This window comes from Corylus avellana, chromosome 1 (assembly GCF_965113065.1).
Source record: "Corylus avellana chromosome 1, dhCorAvel1.hap1.2, whole genome shotgun sequence".
NCBI lineage: Eukaryota > Viridiplantae > Streptophyta > Magnoliopsida > Fagales > Betulaceae > Corylus > Corylus avellana.
Window position 1 is genome coordinate 3,506,366 of NC_142490.1, and position 21,821 is coordinate 3,528,186.

Consider the following 21,821-nt stretch of genomic DNA (forward strand, 5'->3'; position numbering starts at 1 on the left):
TTTAATAAGGGTTAAATACCAAATACCCCCCTGGGGTTTGGTAACTTTATTTTTACCCTCCTGGGGTTTCATTTTTATCACAGGACCCCCTTGAGTTTTGATAAAAGACCAAGTTAGTCCATCCGTTAGTTGACCGTTTATGACTGACACGTGGACTAATCAGATGTTGACACGTGGCACCAATTTAATTTTTAAAATTTTTTAAATTAAAAAAATGTTTTTTTTTTTAAAAAAAAAAAAAAAGAAAAGAAAAGAAAAACAATTCGGCCACCCCCTTTGGCCATGGGGGTGGCCAGGGGGTGGCCTGGCCACCCCCATCTGGCCGGATGGGGGTGGCCGAGCCACCCCCTGGGCACCAGGGGGTGGCCGAGCCACCCCCTTGGGCTCCAAGGGGGTGGCCGAAGCCACCCCCAGGGCTCCATGGAGGTGGCCCTTGGGGGTGGTTTCGGCCACCCCCAGTGGGTAAAGGGGGTGGCTTCGGCCACCCCCTTGGAGCCCAAGCCAGGGGTGGCTCGGCCACCCCCATCCGGCCAGATGGGGGTGGCCTGGCCACCCCCAATGTTTTCCGTTTCTGTTTTTTTTTTTTTTTTTTTTTAAATACATTTTTTTTTAATTTTTAATTTTTTTTAAAATATATATATATATATATATATATATATATATATATATATATATATATATATATATATTTTAATTTAAAAAAAATTAAAAATTAATATATGTGCCACGTGTCGATGTCTGATTGGTCCACGTGTAAGTCCTAACGGTCAACTAGCGGATGGACTAATTTGGTCACTTATCAAAACCACAGGTATCTCCTATGATAAAAATGAAACCTCATGGAGAAAAAAATAAAGTTACCAAACTCCAGGGGGGTTTGGAGTATTTAACCCTTTTAATAAACTGGATTTTAGAAAGAAAAAAAATTTGCACCCAATTTCAAAGAAACTGTATGAAAGAGTGGTCACCAAGTGGATAATGGACCAATTCTTGCACACCTCAGTAATTAAAAACAAAAAAAAAAATCTGCATAATTGAAAAAACATTTATTTCCTTCAAAAACTACCCCCGGAAATCCTTAAAAGGACAATACACCCACCTTCAGCTGCACAGACATTTCACAGAACATGATGGGTACTTTCGTCCCAGCGAAAGACGATATAACAAGCCACCCTCCCCGCCACTCACAGACAGAATCAGTTAGTTTAGTTTATCACCCGCCACCATCGCCATGGCCATGAACTTGAAACAACTACTTTCAGCTCCCTCTTCTCTGTCACGCCCCAACACACTCTCCCACTTCTCTGCCAACCCAAGAGGGCTAAAACCCAGTTCACTCCCTGCCTATTTCCTCCATTGCCAGCCGAAACGCCTTCGAAAAATGTTGGTGAGAGCGAGTTTGAAGGTTGAGGAGAAGAGTGTTGAAGAAGAGTCTTCTGGGAGGAAGTGGGGGAAGGTTTCTGCCGTGTTGTTTGACATGGATGGAGTGTTGTGTAATAGCGAAGAGCCTTCAAGAAGGGCCGCCGTCGACGTGTTCGCCGAAATGGGGGTCCAAGTAACTGTCGAGGATTTTGTGCCATTCATGGGAACTGGTAATGAATATAAATCTGAATTGTATTCATTTTTATTGGGTAGTAGTTCGACATTGTTAGTTATATTTGTATTTGTGACGAAAACTGTGGGGAATGTGATTAGTGAATTATTCATACCGTGTTGCTGTGTTTTTTAGTGAGGAATGTTTTTGTTTTGGCGCTATTAGAATATCAAAGCAGAAGTTCTGATATCGAACTCTGTCTTCATCATTTACTTCCCATTTCAATTAAATATTTCGCATGTTGGATTTCATATATTAAGGAAGAGTTAATATAAATTAAATGTTAGTTTAATTGAAATGGATGGTGAATTGACGGAATCATGGTTTGAACTCAGAACCTCTGACTCCACAATTCATCCCTATTTAATTAAATATTTTACATGTTGAGCATCACCTATTAAAAAAGAGTTTGAGCCACACATGAGGAGAAGTGTAAAACATTGATTAAATTATTCAATTTACCTCTTTCTATCAGCTTAAACTTTTGGAATAAATGGTGATTCAACACTACTAGTTTAAGCTTTTGGGATAAGTGGAAGATTTAACAATTACTAATAAGCCCTAGTATTGGTGATAATTTGTTGGAGGGAAATATTGCAAGTGGGTAAATGGCTTCGTCTGTTGTTACCTTCTTCCCATTCTTCATGGCAAAGTGGGTAATTGTGCCCAATATGCTTTTGGGGTTTTATCACGAGGGTTGGAATTGAAAGAACCCAAATTTTCAAACTTTGGATCTTTCTGCCATGCAGTGAAAGTGATAAATCCCCATTCTGATTTACTAATGTGCAGACTTTTGAAATAACACCTTTGTTTTTAAAACCTTTACTAGGTGAAGCAAACTTTTTAGGAGGAGTTGCTTCTGTTAAGGGAGTTGAGGGATTCAATCCCGAGGCTGCAAAAAAACGGTTCTTTGAGATATATTTAGATCAGGTAATTGATTACTATCTTTATCTACAACTTATGTTAAAAACATGATGCAATGACAAAATTTGTCACGATGGTGCTACTCCCAGTCACCAAATAGTCACTAATGTAAGAAATTCTATGCTAACAACTGAGACCTAAAGTTTGCACTTTTTGTAGTATGCAAAACCAAATTCAGGAATAGGATTTCCAGGAGCCCTTGAACTCATTACACAGGTATGTGGGGGGCAACAAATCATGGATCACATGATGTTACTACATTGTTGCTGCATCTAGTTATGAAATAACTTACTGCTGCTGCATAACAGTGTAAAAGCAAAGGGCTTAAAGTTGCTGTTGCATCTAGTGCTGATCGTATCAAGGTTGATGCGAATCTTGCTGCTGCCGGTTTACCGTTGTCAATGTAAGCCAATCCAATCACATGCTGTGTTTCTCAGATTTATGTAATAGTGGTACATATTATTGTCACCAATTTTTACTTTTTAATTATTTATATGTTGGTGCAATAATCACTGAACACTAACATGTTTTGCTAGTTAGATCACCAAGATGAATATCTTAAGCTTCAAACTTGACTTGAACTCAAATAACATTGAAGAGTGGAAGCCTTAACGATAAATATCATGTATAGTTTCATAAAGGTTCAGACATACTTGCTAAAAAAAGAAAAAAAGGTTCAAATTTATAGAGTTAATTTCTGATTAGTTCAAAATGGAACTGAACTCATGAGAGTCTAACAACTGGGTGTAGCCTTAGAAGGAAAGAAGAACGTAGTTTGTAGGTAATTGTAAACATACTGGGAAATGTCAAATATGTATACTAATGTTTTCCCAGTTGTTGAACAGTAAACATTGTACAACACAGGATGTAGAATATAATCATGACAAAGAGGACATGCAAGTAAGCAACTTGGTGTTATTGGGTGCTGGGAATGAGTATGTTTCTAGGAATCAGATTAGTCTAAACCCATAGTTGAACTGTAGATTTCACCCAAATATTTGAGAGTAGACTGTAAATTTCATCTTTATGAGACTTTTTGTTCTAATTATTTTGTTAACCTCCTTTCAGGTTTGACGCTATTGTGTCAGCAGATGCTTTTGAGAATTTGAAACCTGCTCCTGATATTTTCTTTGCTGCATCAAAGATTTTAAATGTGCCCCCAATTGAGGTATACTGACAGATTCTGCATGTTGATTATCTTTGGAGACATGTTTTCTAGATAACGTCTTCATTGACTTCAGATAGTGGATGTAATGAATTTGTGATTATTGCTACGTAATTTCTCTGTTATATTTTAGCTATACTGTTAAGGAGATTGATTCATTGGGGAGTCTTTTAGTGAACCCATAATTTAATATGTTGAGACACCACTCAACTTAAAAGCTTAAGCCTATGGGTTTGGGCCAATCACTCGCATTTCTAACATCTTTCGTGGAACTCAAACTTTTCTATACTAACACGTGTATACTCAACAATTTCCCCCTCACGTGTGAGTCTATTACCACATTACTACACTCCCCTCAAACGGAAGCTTTTTATCAATTTTATTGGCCCTCTCCAAAATTACTTCTGGACTATTTGGGTTTGCCTGTGCCATGCACATTTGTCTATACTCTAGGGGCTCTTGTTTGTGCCTATGCCATGAACCTTTTTGCCTTTTTTTCCAGATTGTTCATACTTGCACCTTGTACCTTTGTCCCTACTCCAGGGACTCTTGTTTGTGCCCGTACCATGAACCTTTGAACTTACTCCAAAGATCCTTGTCCATACTCAAACCTTACCTTTGTCCCTACTCCAAGGACCCTTGCATGTGCCTACGTCATTCCACCATACCGCACACTATCACTGACTCTAATACCACTTGTAAGAGAGATTGATATATTGGAGAGTCTTTTAGTGGGCCCATAATATAGCATGTTGAGACACCACCTAATCCAAAAGTTTAAACCCATGGGTTGGGGCCCAATAATATTATAGTAATCACTCTCACTTATGACATCTTTGGTGACACTCAAACCTTTATACAGTTACACGTGTATACTCAACATATGCTTTTCTGGAAGACAAAATTTATTTCTTAAGACAAGGAGAGGTGGAAAGGTCACTGATAAGCACACTTGCACATTATTAGACAAATACTTGGATAGTTTATATAAATGATGATTTCCTTGAATGTCTCACAAAGTTTCTAAGAAAGAATTGGCTTCTTCAGCTTTTGCCATGGACTAAATATTAAAGATTGTTCCTATATGTTCATTCTCATTTAATTTTTACATCTAAATTTTTTTCCCAATTTCTCTTCACCATACTATGACTGAGAGTTTGTCAGCATAATTTTCCATGGATGAAATTGTCCCTTGTAATATTTTTCCAACCAATCACTGTTATATAAAATAAATAATTTTATGCCTCTATTTTGCTAGTGTATTGTTATTGAAGATGCACTAGCAGGAGTTCAAGCTGCCAAAGCTGCTCAAATGAGGTAACTGTGTTAATATTATGTGTTTTTATGTGTTCAAATCAAGTGTAAATAAATATTTTTCAATGTCTCAATTTATTGACTTTGAGTTGGTCTACCATGTGCCTAATTATTGTTTGTTTTGTCTCTTTGCAACCACTAGGCCATATATTTATTTGGTAAAAATGTTAATGTTAATCTTCTTTTTGGTGCTTGCAGATGTATAGCTGTGAAAACTACGTTGTCAGAAGAAATTCTAAAGACTGCTGGTCCATCCCTTATCCGAAATGAGATAGGGAATATTTCACTTGATGATATTCTCAGTGGTGGCTCTGATGGCTATAGTATGTAGTCCTGAGAGTACGCTGCAAATGTCATTTTGTACCATCATTAATGTAGACTGCTGAGCTATACTTAGTGCCATGTTTTAAGAACTATAAGTAAGACCCAATTTTTTGTAATTGGTATCCTATGTATTGGAATTTACTCCTTTATTGATAAGTGCACCTTTCTATACCAATTATGTGATGCTAAACCTTACATTTAGTGGTTATAATACTGTTCTCGTAGCAAACTTTTTGTTTTTGTTTTTTTTTTGGGTGGGGGGTGTATATAGTGAACTATCTATAGTTTCTGCCTCACGATGACTCATGAAGGCATGCCATTGCAGATGAGACGAAGCAGGAAAATCAGTATCTTTCTACTTCTGCACAAACCTCTCCTTCAGTTCTCACAGAAAGGACAGATAATGGGTCAATTCAAAACAGGGATGCTACCAATGGTGGAAATTTTTCCATTGGGGGGTTAGACAGGTTCTATATCTACTTATGTTATCACTTACAATTTATTTTGGATCTTTATACTTTTTGCCAAAAAATCTGGTTTGCAAGAGAAATGGAGAGATGACAATTATACTCGACTTGACAAAATGCAGCAGAACTGAAATTGAAATTCCCAACTGAGCTCAGTCAACGTTAATCTAAACTATTGGGACCTGTTACATCAAACCTTTGGATAGCTGAAAAATATTAAGTTCATATTCTGTTAGCATCTACTGTGAGACAAAAAAACTTGATCTAAGTCTGTTGTAGCTTACTGAATATTTATTCAAAGTATATTAAAGATACCATTTTAAACTTAAAGGGGATCTTCTATAATTTTAGCTAGGATGTTAGCATGGATTACACTTTACCTAGGGTTATACAAGTTGTGAAAAGTGAAGTTTTTTTAACTAAAAGGATTTATTGCAAAACTTCCTATTCACATTTGAATGGTAAGAATCTTGTTCAAACGGAGAATCCAAGTAAAAGGGATGGATTAGATCAGTTGGAGCACGTTTGAAGCTCTGTTCGAAAGTGTTGCTCATATTTGGATAGACAGATTGAGTCGGTTGAAGCACAATTGACAGCCCATTCAAACATGGACCAAAAAATAGAGTTCATATATGATCTGTTTGAAGGGCAGTTGAAGCATATTTGATATTTGAACCAAGATGGTGTCTTATAACCGAGTGCTCCAGATGCCAATAAGCCATTAGAATGGCACAACACAATTTCGAAAATGGCACACTGTTTTAGGGTTTTTCAAAGCGTTCTATAGATACAATATACACTCACAACTAGCAACAGACTTTTCTGAATATTTTTTAGAGTTTTAAGAGAAAAGTATCAGAACTTAAAAGGCTTTGAAAGTTTATAAAAAAGAGAAGTTCACAATGCTTGATAGAAAAGATATTTTTGTGAGTGTGACAAATGAAAAACCAAAGAGATTGTTTTCACATCTATCAATGTTTCATAGATATACCTTTTAGAGGCAGTCCCATAAAGCCACAAGGATAATTTTGATTCTTTAGCACATCGTGGTGTGAAGTCCAGAATGCGTAAATTCAAAAACATTGTGTGGATAGGTGGGAAGTAAGTTGAAGAGTCGATGTGTGATATCAAACAAACAACAAAGGTGAGGATCATTGGGGTATTAATTGGTGAACAAGAAAGAGCAGTACAATATGAATCTCATTATGTTGAGCTGGCTATAAGTTTGTAAACAATCTTTGTAAGTCTTGTACTCGTATATTTCTGATGGTTATATTAATTAGTATTGGATATATGTATCTTTTCCAAATTGATGAAAAACATCTAATTTCAGTCATTTTTGGCCTGTAATTTTCCTCAAAAGCTGGAATTCAATGCATGTAATCCTATTTACTAGACAGCTTATTGTTCTTACAATCTCATCTGTGAGTGGTGTCATCCATCAACATAAGAATATTTCTTTTCCAGTTTCCTTTTCCAACAGAACCAACAGCTTATTTTTTGAGCAACTTTAGCTTGGGGCTGGAGAAATAATTTATGAACAGGTTGCAGGGTTCTCGGCGAGATATTTTCAGATATGGAAGTTTGGGGATTGCAATTTCTTGTCTCATCTTTACCATTGCAAACTGGAAGGTATAAGTAACTTGATAGAAATGAATACGAGAGAATATATTTGCATATTTTATATTAATGTTGAATCTCACCATTGCAATCTTTCCCTAGGCCATTGTTCTTTGCATACTATTTTAGTTTATTTAATAAAAATAAATAAACCTTTCGTGCTTTTGCAGGCAATGCAATATACATCCCCAAAAGCTATTTGGAATTTGTTATTTGGAGTTGACCAGCCATCTTTTGAACTGAATAAAGGTTTTGAACTACTGATACATGTCATGTAACATACCCAAAAGCTGCACTTTGTTTTTCTTGGCTTGCATTCCTGTTCTCTAGTTTTTGTTCTTTCATGGTTTTATCTAAATTACGAATTATTTAGTCTAGAGAACTATGGTTCTCTTGATTGTATTATCTTTTTGTATCTGTTTCTTTCATAGTTACTGCTGAAGTAAGAATGGAATACTTATGCACTTTATTGGTTATAGGTGAATCAAGGAACGGCAGAATCCAACAATTTGTGAACTATATATCTGATCTAGAAACCAGGTAAGTATTTGCCCACTTCTCCTTTCTAGGATGTACTTTTACATTGTATCTCTCTTCATTTTTGTCTACTCAGTTTGTTACTATTACCTTCCATAAAATTAAAAGTGAATCATCTATAACTATGTAAGGGGAACTTCTCGAACTGTGCCAGAATTTCCACCTAAACTCGATTGGCTGAATACGGCTCCCCTTCAGTTTCGCAGGGTAAAGTCTTTTAACTTTATTTTTTTTAGTGATACTAATATTAGTGTGGCTTTAGCTTTGGTTTTCATATATATATATTTTTTTGGCAGGATTTGAAAGGAAAAGTGGTTCTGCTGGATTTTTGGACCTATTGTTGCATAAATTGTATGCATGTGTTGCCTGATCTTGAGTTTTTGGAGAAAAAATACAAGGATATGCCGGTATATCCTTCTCTTTTATTTTACAGATTTAAATCTGTTGGCAGGCTCAAATTTCACATGATATTAGCTTCTGCTTTTATCAAAGTGCTCATGACTAATTGAATAGAGTCTGATGAGCTTCAGTATTTTATTTTATTTTCTCTCTTCTATGGTGAATGTGATTGCTCTCTTAGGTCATTTGAGACACCATTGCTTTATCTCTAAGAAGAGAGAGACTTGCTTCTACTTGAAATTAGCATTATCTACCTTTCGGTGGTGTGCCCATGCATATAGAAATTTACTTATTTAGATTGTACATATATATGGATTGAACATACAGCATCAATATTTATCTTGAACTACAATACAATCTTATAACAAAAGCTTTATGAATCTATAAATTGTAAACATAAACTAAAATAGCGAGGTGAATTTAACAAAAAGTACCAACTATAAGTTAATTGATACATTCCATGGGCAAATCTCTCTCTCTCTCTCTCTCTCTCTCTCTCTCTGCGGTAGCTAATTTTGACTTATGTTTTTTGGCCTTGACAGAAAGCAACCACAAAAATTGACCATTAAGTGATTGTTTTATATATGCTCATGCTTGTGCAGTTCACAGTTGTGGGAGTACACTCTGCAAAGTTTGACAATGAGAAAGATTTAGAAGCCATTCGCAATGCTGTGTTACGCTATGGCATCACTCACCCAGTAAGCTTATTGTTTAGCACTTAGTATGAGCAGAGGTTTGATCTTTCAAAGTATATAGGGTGTTTTGGAACTAGGGTACATTTTTTTGCTTCAGCAAAACACTTCCAATCTTCCATTCGTTCAGCTTATGAAGTTTAGACTTCTTTAAACTGATATCTACCAGAAATCTGTCCTTGGGACTGTCTGATTTTCCGCAATCTGTGAGATACCCTGATTTTGGTTGCACATATGCTTAATGCAATTTTAAAAAATTCACAAAATTTAGGCTTTTGGTTACATTTTACATTTATCAAAATGTAGTTGCACAGTGTGCTTTCTGTTTTACTTGTTCCCATGCTGATGAACATGGTGTTCCTTACATTCTACTTTCATTGTGAGACAAAAAAATGTCCTTTTTCATACTTATCTTACATTGTTATTGTAGTAATCTTTAAAATCTTTGAAATTTCACCACTTCATGTATGGAAGTGGTGAATGATATTTCCAATATGATGCTCTTAATCAAACTGGAATATCACGTCTTCTGTTACATGGAAAAGCTCCCTATATTGTTTGATATTTTCTGATTCTTTTTACAATTTAGGTTGTCAATGATGGAGATATGTATCTATGGCGAGAGCTAGGTGTAAACTCATGGCCAACTTTTGCTATTGTCGGCCCCAATGGTAAACTCCTTGCACAAATATCAGGCGAAGGCCATCGACAGGTACTGATGACCACCTCTAAATTTTGTTATGGAGATGATAAAAGCAGACTTGTATTCTTTAGTAAGTGCATTATGGTTTTGTCTTAACAGTGTCAATTCCATATGGTGTTTAAGTGTGGCACTCCATGTGCTTGTCTGCACGTGTTTAACTAATCTTCTTAATTGGAAGACTCTCATACCAATGGATGGGAAAGAAGTAAAACCAAAAGGGGGAAAATTTGAAACTTTTAAATGGTGCAAGAACTTGGGAGATGAAGGCAAATTAATACCTGCTTGTCAAAGAACTTTAAAGATACACCATTGATAGAGAGATCTACGTCAAATACATACTTTTCCTTTTAGAGCATGTTTGAGATTGTATTTGAGAAATAGAGCTTTTAAATCAAAAGACACTTTTTGATAAAAGCCTCATTTTTAAGCTTTTGTCAAAAGTACATTTTTGCCATTTTTAAGCTTTTTAGACCCTTAAAAGCACTTTCAATTGTTTTTACTAAATGAGTACTTTTCTTCAAACGGGCTTTTTGAGTTTTAAACGCACTTTTAAGCTCCTCAGACGCACACCCAAACAAGCCTTTAAAGGAATTCCTCCTATCCGATGCGGCCTTTGTGAAAATCAATGCAGTTGAGAGCAACTGTCATAGTTTCTCTGTTGTTGTGATGTTATTTTAAATCCAATTCTGCTGCAGAAGTGACTTTTTTTCCTCATATATGATCTCATTCCCATTAATTAAATTTGTAATATCATTTAAAATGTCCTTACATTGAATAAATTATCTTCTTTGTGGTATCTTACCGACAACATCAAATAACATTTTTTTAAGAAGATATTTCATACTTGTGTACAGCTGGTTATTGTACTTTATGGTTCTATTTTCTTACCCTTACTCATTAAATGGTCATCAAATAAGAAAACTAAGTCTTTTTCTTTTGTTTCATTTTGAAGGATCTTGACGACTTAGTGGAGGCAGCTCTTCTGTTTTATGGCAGAAAGAAGATCTTGTACAACACACCAATTCCATTGAGTTTAGAGAAAAATAATGATCCTCGCTTATTTACATCTCCATTGAAGTTTCCTGGAAAGCTAGCCATCGATGCCCTTAACAACAGGCTCTTCATTTCAGATAGTAACCATAACCGCATAGTGGGTTCTCTTTCTCTCTCTCAAACATGCACACATGCACACACACACTTAAAGAAGTGTACTTTTTGTCTGGTCTTAAAATGTAAAGAAAAGTATATCAAGCATATCAAACACTAAGATCCCTCTGCGTCACAGCAAGGCTGTCCAACAAGCCTGAACAGAAAGAGCTTACCAGCATAGGGTCACCAATATTTCAAACAAAGACCTTATAGATAACCAGACTCAAATACCATGTTAGAGAACTGATTGTCTTGAAAACTTAAACTTTTAAGTGACAGGTCCATTAATGCATGTCAAACTTTTAAGAACAATAGTACATGTGAATTCCTTTATCCTTAATCCTTTATGACAGATCACAAATGGAATGTGAACATGTTTTGATGTACTCAGATTGTTATTTAGCGATCTTGTCACATTTGGAGTTCAGGTGGTAACCGACCTTGATGGGAATTTTCTTGTCCAAATTGGGACCACAGGAGAGGAAGGTTTACGTGATGGTAACTTTGATGATGCCATCTTTAACCACCCTCAGGTGAGAATTAAGTTAATATCTTACTCAGCCATCCTGAATTGAGTATCATGCTTTCCTTTTTGAGGTATCCCAAAATGAGTGTCAACTTCCAAAATGTCAAAACATTTATACCTTTATATTCCCTCATCAATTAAAAAGAAAAAGAATAAAGAGACATTAAAAATCATGCCCACTTCAGATATTTTAGTAAAACTGGTATACTTTTTTTATTTTATTTTTTAATTGCGTATACTTTTTCTTCTTCATTCAACATCATGCCACTCAAACCAAGACACTCAATTTAAGACGGATGGAGTAATTTTTTTTAAATCTGTTGTGTTGACCATCCAACATATTCAATAGGTTATTAATCTTGTTACTTCCCTTCATTTACAAATGGCTGAATGTGTTCTGAGGTTTGTCATCCCATTAAATGAAGGGCTGAATGCGTTCTGGGGTTTGTCATCCCATGTCATGTGTTCACTATTGCCTGTATGAACAGTAACATTTTAGTTGTTGCTTCTTTAGGGCTTAGCTTACAATGCAAAGAAAAATCGCCTTTATGTCGCGGATACTGACAACCATGCTTTGAGGTATGTGGTGACTTCAGAACTATCCCTTGAGTGCTTAAGTGGTTGCTGGTGGTCTTTCCAGCTATTAAAATGGTTGTATCTTCTCAATGCCATTGTTTTAAGTTGATTATTGCTTCCTCAAGTAAAGTTCATATGCTTCTGTTTTCATTCTTTTAAATCGGTGCGATAGATCTTCTGTGATAATTACGGGTCGCCATACAAGAAACATGTACAAGAATTGAAAAACTTATGATTTCTAGCTGCTTGTGCTTCAAAAATGTCTGAAACTCAAAATCTGTATTTAATGCCTAAGATGTTTGAGACTGTGGAAATGATCTATGCTAATTTGATAATGGAGCAATTCTTTTATTTGCGTCCGTCATGGAAAATAGAACTATGATTTTAAGTACAAAAGTTTGACTGCACAGATCCATAATCCAAGTAGCACAATCATCCCTAACATTGATGTTTCATAAGAAGCAAGTTAGAGAAATGACCGCAAGAACGGATGGAGGTAAAAAGAAAATATTATTTTTTATGCTTGACAACATATGAAATATCCCAATGGACTATAAATCCTGTTAGAATATTTAATTAAATGATGAAATTCACTAATTCTTACTAGCTTAAGCTTTTGGGAGCACTGACGATTTAACGTAATATTAGAGCAGTGGTGCTGGATTTAAACACTAACTCTATAGTTTACCCCATTTCAATTAAAATATTTCATGTGTTATCTAATCTAACTTGTGAGAGGGAATGTTATTAAATGATTAAATTCATTATTTCCTATTATCTTAAACTTTTGGGACAACTGATGATTTAGCAATGATTGAATTGTGCTGAAACTTAGATATTTGAGGCAGAACAAGGAAGGAAAGGAAAGAATGGAACTAAAATTTAGAAAATAATCTACTCTACCAGAATAAATGGTAAACAGAAACTATAAAAGTTTTGAACCTTTGTAATTATGTTTCGCTCCCTACTTTTCTGCACAAGGTAAAATTTGAAGTAACTATTCTTCTTCTATTTCCCACACGTATTCCATCTTGTCCCAACTAGGAGTGGAGTGAATCCTAATTCATTTACCTTTAGCATGGAAACAGGGAAATCACACTAATAGTGTTTGTAGTAACCTTTACGAATGAGTTTCTAAAATTTTTAACCATCATCATTGTAGGGAGATTGATTTTGTCAGTGAGACAGTGCGTACTCTTGCTGGAAATGGATCCAAAGGTTCTGACTACAGAGGGGGAGAAAAAGGAACCAATCAGGTAAGATTCCAAAAGGTGAAATTTGAGGATCTAGTTCTAGATCACAGTAGTTTAAACCAAAAAATAGGCTTCTTGTATATGCTATATAATTATGCTTCATCAAGCTGGGTGCACAAATGTTAATAAAAATCTTGTTGAACGAGTAATCTAAATTTTTAGAATTATTAAATTTAATATATAAATTTTCTGGACAAATATCTCTCTATACTTTTTGAAATCTTTAGTATATTCTTCCAGCTTCTCAACTCTCCATGGGATGTCTGCTTTGAGCCAGTCAATGAGAAAATTTACATTGCCATGGCTGGCCAGCACCAGATCTGGGAACATAATACATTAGATGGAGTTACTAGAGCATTCAGTGGTGATGGTTATGAAAGAAACTTGAATGGATCTAGGTATTGGCTTTTGTTCATATATATATATATATATATATATATATATATATATATATATATATGTCAATAGGTAATTAGATTGTATTAGACCCTAATTGGCAACCATAAAACTCATCCTTACATTTTATTATAATTTTCTTGAGTGTTTTCATGGTAGATAGACATTGATAATTTTTATGTTTTATTATTGAGATAGCTCTACAAGCACATCATTCGCACAACCTTCTGGACTTTCACTATCTCCTGGTAATATTTTAACCTGAAAGAACTTCAAACACCATTTAAAATACTATTTTGTACTTTCATCTGTTATCATGAAAGTTCACTCTGTTGCATGTTTGTAGATTTGATGGTGATTTATATTGCGGATAGTGAGAGTAGCTCCATTCGAGCACTTGATCTAAAAACTGGAGGATCAAGATTGCTAGCTGGTGGTGATCCTGTGTTCTCAGACAATTTATTCAAGGTAATTTTGTTTTACAATTAAGTAATTAGTTTCATAATTGACAGATAGTATTGTTTTTATTTATGTACTCCTTGTACACAGTAAAAACAAATCTTAAATTTTCTTGTTCAGATTCTAACATTTTATTTTATCTATTTCCTTCTAATAAGTCGTGTGATGTTTAACCTTTGCAGTTTGGAGACCATGACGGAATAGGGTCTGAAGTACTTCTTCAACATCCATTGGGTGTCCTATGTGCAAAGGATGGAAACATTTATATAGCAGATAGCTATAATCACAAGGTATTTAGATCATGATGAAGATGCTTTAGAAATATGCTTGCTCTAACATTCACTACGCACTTTTGAGGACTTCAATTAACTGTCTTAGCTGATTTCAACTTTGAATAAATATATATACATATATGTGTGTGTGGGTGTGTGTATAAATCTACGTACTCTGAAAATATTGCCTGATCCCTCTTATTGTGCTTAGTAGACAGTAGGCTGTTCTTCCTATCGCTCATATTAAGATTGCTGTTAAACAATCACTTATATAGCTACCTATTCATGTATGCATGTGTGTATACTCATTGCTCCATCCTTCCTACTTTGCTCAGATGGCAGTAGGACTCTTCTTCTTGTCACTCATATTAAGGGCCGTTTGGTATGCAGAATGGCTATTCCATTAGAAAAAATAATAGCTATTACTGGGAATGGAATAACTATTCGTATTTCTTAATTTGGTGACAACAGAGATGGTCTCACTAGAATGGAACCAAAATTACTACAATACCCAATTTTCTTAAAAAAAAAAAAAAATGTGGGTGCTGACCACCCAAGAGCTTGGGTGGCCGGCCACCCATAATAGAGCCTTGGGGGTGGTTACACCACCCTTGAAGCCCCTCATGGTCGACCCCTAAGGTGCTTTGGCGGTGGAAAAGACCACTCCTGAGTATCAAATTCGAAACGCATTGTAAAATCTCAGGAACCCCACAAGAAAACCCGAACTCTGCCATAAAAATCAAACACAAACCAAACACCAATTTTAAAAAACAACCACTCAGGCCCAACTCTCCCTCACTCTTCCCCATCTTCTCGTCCAAATTCAATCTTGCATTGGATATGATAACCGGAGAGGCTGCTGATAGCCAATTAGGATTCGATCTAGGCGTGGACAAGATCAAAGAATTGAACGAGATTGGAGTGCGCTCTACGTCGTGGTCAGGTCGAGAAGAAGTGGAGAACTTCGTGAATGAGCTTTCCAAGCAGCTAATGGGCATGAGGTCAAGGGTGGCATTGATGTTGGCCAATCAAATCTTGCAATTGCAATTGGCATCTTTTCAGCACCCAGGGAAGTAGCAGTTGTCATGGGTTTTGGACAGGTCATCTTCCATGGCCATGGTGGTGCTTGATTTTTCAGAGGGTGATGCTAAGAGAACCTTCTTTTCCATCCCCAGGGCTTTGTCAAGGGGTGGCCGGCCACCCACAATTTCATTACGTTTTAGTTTTTTCTTTTTCTAAAAAAAAAAAAAATTAATGTGTGTGTGTTTTTTTTTTGGAAAACATTGTTTATTCATGAAGGAATAGCTATTCCTCTCCTCTTTTAGAGGAATAGCTATTCCTTGAAATGGTGTGCTACCAAACAAAATAATGGCTATTCCAAAAGAATAGACATTCCATTCCGAATGTCTATTCCACAAACTAAACAAGCTCTAATGTTGCTGTTAAACAGCCAATTACATAGCTACCCATTCATGAATGTATGTCTAATCTGAAAATATTGCTCCATACCTCCTATTGTGCTCAGAAGACATTCGGTTGGTTCCTCATATCGTTCAATAATGTTGTTGTTAACTAGCCAATTATATAGCTACCTATTAATGTTAGGATTCAATATTCCATGTGCATTCTTCAATTTCACTTAGGGTACCCGTTGAAATACTTCCAGATTATACAAAGACCAAATATTAACCTTTGACTAATTTACTTGTATCCTGAATCTTGACATGTTATACGAAAAACAATTTTAATGGTCAATTATATTTTATAAAATCTTGTACAAAGTAATAGATTCAAAGTAATATAAGTCACAAGGTTGAATGGCGCCACTAGGTGATTCTCATTGGCACATACTGAACTTGTCACTTAGTTCCCTTTTACTATAAAGGAAATTTCTATGGTCTGGATTTTATTCAAATGATGTACACAAACTTCTACTCTTTTGGATGGTTATTAAAAATAGTTCTTATCTCCAACTTGATCTCCTATAGTTGCATCACATACTGTTCATTTTAGAATAGTTGCAATGCATTTCTCAAGGTGCTCCACTGCTTTGGTTAAACTACATTTTCTTGTTACCTAAACTTCAGATCAAGAAGCTAGATCCAGCTAGTAAAAGAGTCAGTACCTTAGCAGGGACAGGGAAAGCTGGTTTCAAGGATGGAACAGCCCTGACAGCTCAGGTACTTTTATTCTTATTTGATGAAAATTCTTCAACAGCAATGCTACAGAACCTAGTCTATATCATTTTGTATGAACTCATTATCCCAGAAGTTCGATATAGATTGCATCTTGATGTGTATGTTCATATTTATTGCGTATCTACACAAACAAGGAACATATGAAAGAGTAAGCATTTATCTAGGATAGGGAATACCAGATGCAGTCAATCTGTTTAGGATTCCCTAGAATTTTTAGGGTATTCTATTGAGTAGAATTCTTCAGATCTCAACCAATGGTTTGGAATTTAATTGTTGAGATTTTTCCATATCAACGGTTGTCACAGCCAAAATATGGATAAATGTGGTAACTGTTGAGGTGATAAATGTTAAAGTAATGATTAAGCAATTAAATTTATCTCTTCCTATCAGCTAAAGCTTTTGGGACAACTGGTAATTTAACAATGACAAAATCTCAACCATTAAATTCCAAACCATTGGTTGAGATATGAAAAAAATCTACTAAGTAGAACACCCTAAAAATTCTGGGGAATCTCGATCCCAGTCAATCAATAACCTTTTTAATTTATTAATTGCTCAGCTACTTAGGAGGGAAAAGCTTGTTTCAACTGTATAAGCTAAATTACTGAATTTCCGCTTCACATTGTAGCCTACAATGTCACTTTTTAATGCATTTATTTGTTCTTGCAGCTCTCAGAGCCATCAGGAATCATTGAAGCAGAAAATGGTGATTCTCATACCTATTAGTATGCCAAAAATAATTTGTTTGCCATAACATTGTAATACACCTGTGATATTACAAAATCTTGTCAACATTCTAATTGGTTTCCTCCTTTCATTTGTTGTAAAGGAAGTTGTGTTGGTTGGATTGAGCTGTACTTCCTCCGACAAGTAGATCCATGTTTTACTGAATCATCAATAATTCTGTCGTTAGATAACTAGCTTAACTGTTATTGAATGTCATAATCATATTGTAGCACAAGCTTGATTGGTTTGAAATAAATATCATCTGCTGTCATAAGTATATGCAGCTTTTGCTTTCTCCTTACAGAGAGCTTGGAAAACGTATCTCTTTCATGCTATGCCCAAGAACATAGACATTACAAGAGTAGTGATCATAGGAGGAATTCAGAAAATAGTAATGTATGGTTTTTCTCCCAGTTATTTGAGGAGTAATGCTAGAAGGAAGACTAGAGTTCAATAATGAAATGATCATCATTAAATTTTGATCTATTGGTAATTTTAAAAGCCATATCATATTTGAGAGGACTCTAGTTCAACTTCTAGCATTACTCATCTGAAAAGCATGAAAATAGAATCTACTATACTCAACTACTATCGAATAGCACTCAGACTTTGTGATGTGATTAAGGAATTTTACATTGTATTTAGGTCAAATAGTTACTTTCTTATCCTATCTCCCATCTTTTTCCCCCCGACTGAACTTTGATTCTCAATGAAACCCATTTAATACTAGTGATGTTCATAAAATGTATTTACCTCTCAGAGACACAGAGAATGCCTAACCATATAAAGCTCAAGTGTTCATTGCCATTGTCTTTGTTGTAATGATACACTCATATTTTTGTTGTTTATTTCTCCCTTTAGCATCCAATTACCTGAAATGGTTATTGTGCTTTGTAATGTTTAAATTTTCTCCAAAAAAATTGCTGAATTTCAATACCTTATCATCTAACATATTTTGGAAATGCCACCATGCATAGAATAAATCTTAAACCACAATTTTTTTTTTCTTGCAACCAAATATGGACAGTTCCAACTAATGTGGACCAGTTTTTTCAAATCAACCACTGTTGAACAAAACTTTTCCAATCATCTGCTATCCTTAGATGCATGGCCGGTGGAGAGAATTATATTAATAAACAAATAGGAAATTGGGCTTCAATTCTTGTGACTTGAAAATTAATAACAAGCTTATGTTGAAGGTATTTTTTGTCATGCTGCAGGAAGATTTCTCATAGCTGATACAAACAACAGCGTAATTAGATATCTAGACTTGAACAAGGAAGAACCTGAACTCCTTACTTTAGAGCTGAAAGGTGTTAAGCCTCCTGTATCAAAATCTCGATCTTTAAAGCGCCTTAGGAGACGATCATCACCTGACACACAGACCATTACTGTTGATGGTGTTTCGTCCAATGAGGGAAACTTGGCTCTTAAGATTATGTTACCTGAAGAGTACCATTTCTCAAAGGTTCCCCACCCTTCTCGCTGTCTCTCTCTCTCTGATATACATACATAGGTTCAACTCTCTAATAACATCTCATTTTTATTTATGTATTCACATTTCAATAGGGTAAAATGATCCTTTCTGTGTTTGTTCACTTTTATATTCCATAATTTACTACCTCATAAATTGTAATGCAGGAAGCACGCAGTAAATTTAGTGTTGAAAGTGAACCTGAAAATTCAATGGTTATTGATCCCTTGGATGGATTTCTTAGTCCAGAAGGATCTGCAGTACTTCATTTCAGGAGATCTTCTCCCTCACCTTCAATGGGCAGAATAAATTGCAAGGTAAGCCTCATTTTCGGGTTGTAAACTTTGTCCGCAAAGAAATAACTATTTGAACTATTTCAATTCAACCTTGTTCTTCTGACAATTCTACTTCCTAGTAATTGCAGCTGCGTGTAGCACCATAGAGTTCATGATTCTGGTTTCAGGGGCCTTTACCTTTACCTTGTGGTGTTTCACTCATTATGCATCTTATGTGGCTTCATATCCTTGTTCTTTTGCTAAAAACAAACACAAGAACGTCAAAAGAGGTTGACATTAAAGATTATAGATGGAAGTTGAAGTCCTGGACCAATTGCCCTCTAAAAATAAGATGAAGCTTAGCTATCAAAAGCCAAGTAGAATCTTCCAAGAGCGACATAGAAAACGAAAAAAAAAAAAAAAAACTGTTTTCTTTAGGCCTTTCTATGCCCCCATTTGTTTCACAGAATATATTTGGCCAGAGCATTAGAAACTCGATAATTAGATGATAGAGATTTTTAAATCATTATGTCTATCTGCTCTAATTAGTTCCAACAAAATGCAGGTTTATTATTGTAGAAATAGCAATAAAGAGAGAAGCATTAAAAAATTACAAAGAAACAAATTCCAGGTTGAGCTCACAATTTGTCAATTTTGTGTATGAAATACTGTGGCTTGTCTTCACAGGTTTACTATTGCAAGGAAGATGAGGTCTGTCTGTACCAATCTCTGTTATTTGAGGTACCCTTCCAAGAGGAAATTCCAGACTCTGCCCCAGCAGAAATCACACTTGCATATGTTGTGAAGCCCAAAACTCCAACAAGCACCTTACAGCTACCAATTGCCCGCTAACCCAAATACCATGTATACATGTTGTAAGATCCCTTACTACTTTTGGCTCATTTTTATTTTCATGAAAACATGATATTCGATCAGATGCAGCCGTAATAATTTTTTGTTATTCTTTGACCAGAGTTATAGAAATCAGTATAATGATAGAGGAACAAAATGAATAAAATAATTTTCCAGTACTTCTTTATAGTGCTTTTCTTTTATGAAATAACATGTTGGGCAAACATAATTCATAGTTTTCTTTGACACTTGAATTACTTCAGATTTCTCAAATCATATTGAAAAATTCCTGGAGTTTATTTAACTTAAGAAGAAGAGAAGTTCCATGCAGTGAGGTAAGAATTAAATTATTTTGACCGTTTCTACCAGTAACCGTATATACTGATTATGAACATTGATATCAAATGGATGACAAGAGCAGCTAATTCTAGTCAACCAGTCAATTTTCGAGAATATATCTTTGAAGTGTACAAGCCCTCCCCAGGTCTGTTGCAGGCCTGTATATTGATTTTATCCTAATGATGTCTCAAATTAACAATATGCCATATTTTGTTTAAGGCCTTCCATTAGCTTCCTTCAGGTGTCAATCTCCATTGTATATATTCATATAATTATTGTTGTTGTTATCATTAATTAAATATTAGTCACCATCATCATTGTCACAGGGATAAGCAAGGGATGGATTGCTAACCAAGACACACACTCGTGCGCACTTGTCTTCAAATGATTAAATGATGACAATGTGGTCAATTATTTGGAGTTATTTAGTTTTCTTAATACAGAGGAGTAGATTAGCCCCCTAAATGCTTAGCAAAGAAATAAAGTATTAGATAGAGACAATCTTTAACTCCAATAAAATTATGTGAGAGTAATAAATATGTGTTTTAGACATTAATGCATTATAATAATTAAGAAATTGACAACATAAAACGCGTTTGTTCCACCAAATCTCATGTTTATCTTCTTTCCAACATTTTTGTCTAACTACTTGGTGCAATGCACCATGTGAGTACTGGTTTGTTCCTGATCTGTTGAACATGGTGGGAATTAGTGTGTTCAGGCATGGAGAAAATTTGTAACTGTGCAATCAAGCGGTGTGAAGATTAATAGGAGCATGAATCTGTTAGGACTGACTAATGGAAGAAGATTAATGACTCCTGTTCATTTTCTGAAATTCTTCTGCATAATGAAAGAGTCAGCAACAACTTAACAATTTAAAAATCTAAGAGATGGTTTGCATGTCAAACTCATGAATTCATAAATTATTATTAGTAGAAGGAGAAAGTATAATTAAAGAAAGTGAGTGGCAAACAATGCATATTTAATTCAAAAACCCATGTTAGGGAGCAATGCACCGAAACTAATCACAGTCGTTTGTCGTGTATAATCACGGGTTTTAACTAATACATTCTGTCCAGCTATTTGAGCTTCAGTTAAGTTTTCTTAAGAAATATTTTAATTGGTTTAGGAGACCAAATAGAACCTAATTGGTTTCTTCATAGAAAGTGGTTAAGAGAAAAGATAAGTAAGAACTTCATTGGAACGTGCGTTAGAATTATGTGGTCAATCAGAGAAGCCAAATTGCTTAGGACTTTTCCATTATTATAATTACAAGTAAATCTTACTTTCTGACTTAGATAACTTCAGAATCTGAACCTGCATGTAACCGACCTGATCTGCTACAACATAACAATCAAAAATTCAGAGCAGAAAATCTATGAGAGAGAATGGAACTGCAATTTATTTAACATATCCTTAGGGTAAACTTCATTTCTTTACTAAGATCACTTTAAAAATCTGTGAGGCAAGAATTTGCAATGGTATTAAATCATTCAATATCACATTCTAGAGTAAATCTCATTTTCTCCTTTTCCCCCTCTCCTGCATTGAATATATATATGAAAAAGAAAAGAGTAAATCTCATTT

General features: G+C 35.2%; 1 protein-coding gene across 6 annotated transcripts; it reads left to right on the forward strand.

Annotated features, from left to right (window-relative positions):
• Nucleotides 1-1,191: 1,191 nt before the first annotated feature.
• On the forward strand, nucleotides 1,192-20,604 carry LOC132172657 (haloacid dehalogenase-like hydrolase family protein). Of its 6 annotated transcripts, none has more exons than XM_059584192.2 (29): nucleotides 1,192-1,592; nucleotides 2,424-2,524; nucleotides 2,678-2,734; nucleotides 2,827-2,921; nucleotides 3,587-3,686; nucleotides 4,942-5,000; nucleotides 5,196-5,320; nucleotides 5,647-5,788; nucleotides 7,333-7,420; nucleotides 7,579-7,657; nucleotides 7,888-7,948; nucleotides 8,077-8,152; nucleotides 8,242-8,352; nucleotides 8,947-9,042; nucleotides 9,626-9,748; nucleotides 10,692-10,889; nucleotides 11,317-11,421; nucleotides 11,929-11,993; nucleotides 13,153-13,246; nucleotides 13,484-13,641; nucleotides 13,838-13,887; nucleotides 13,986-14,107; nucleotides 14,281-14,388; nucleotides 16,458-16,550; nucleotides 17,238-17,274; nucleotides 18,515-18,762; nucleotides 18,936-19,085; nucleotides 19,731-19,918; nucleotides 20,561-20,604. In XM_059584192.2, the coding sequence occupies exons 1-28, from the start codon at nucleotides 1,232-1,234 to the stop codon at nucleotides 19,893-19,895; spliced, it is 3,267 nt and encodes a 1,088-aa protein (XP_059440175.2). In that variant the 5' UTR covers nucleotides 1,192-1,231; the 3' UTR covers nucleotides 19,896-19,918; nucleotides 20,561-20,604. The 6 variants fall into 6 exon arrangements, with proteins under 6 accessions (XP_059440175.2, XP_059440174.2, XP_059440173.2 ...); XM_059584191.2 differs by lacking the exon at nucleotides 20,561-20,604 and adding an exon at nucleotides 20,159-20,366; XM_059584190.2 differs by lacking the exon at nucleotides 20,561-20,604 and having other exon boundaries at nucleotides 19,731-20,066.
• Nucleotides 20,605-21,821: the final 1,217 nt, after the last annotated feature.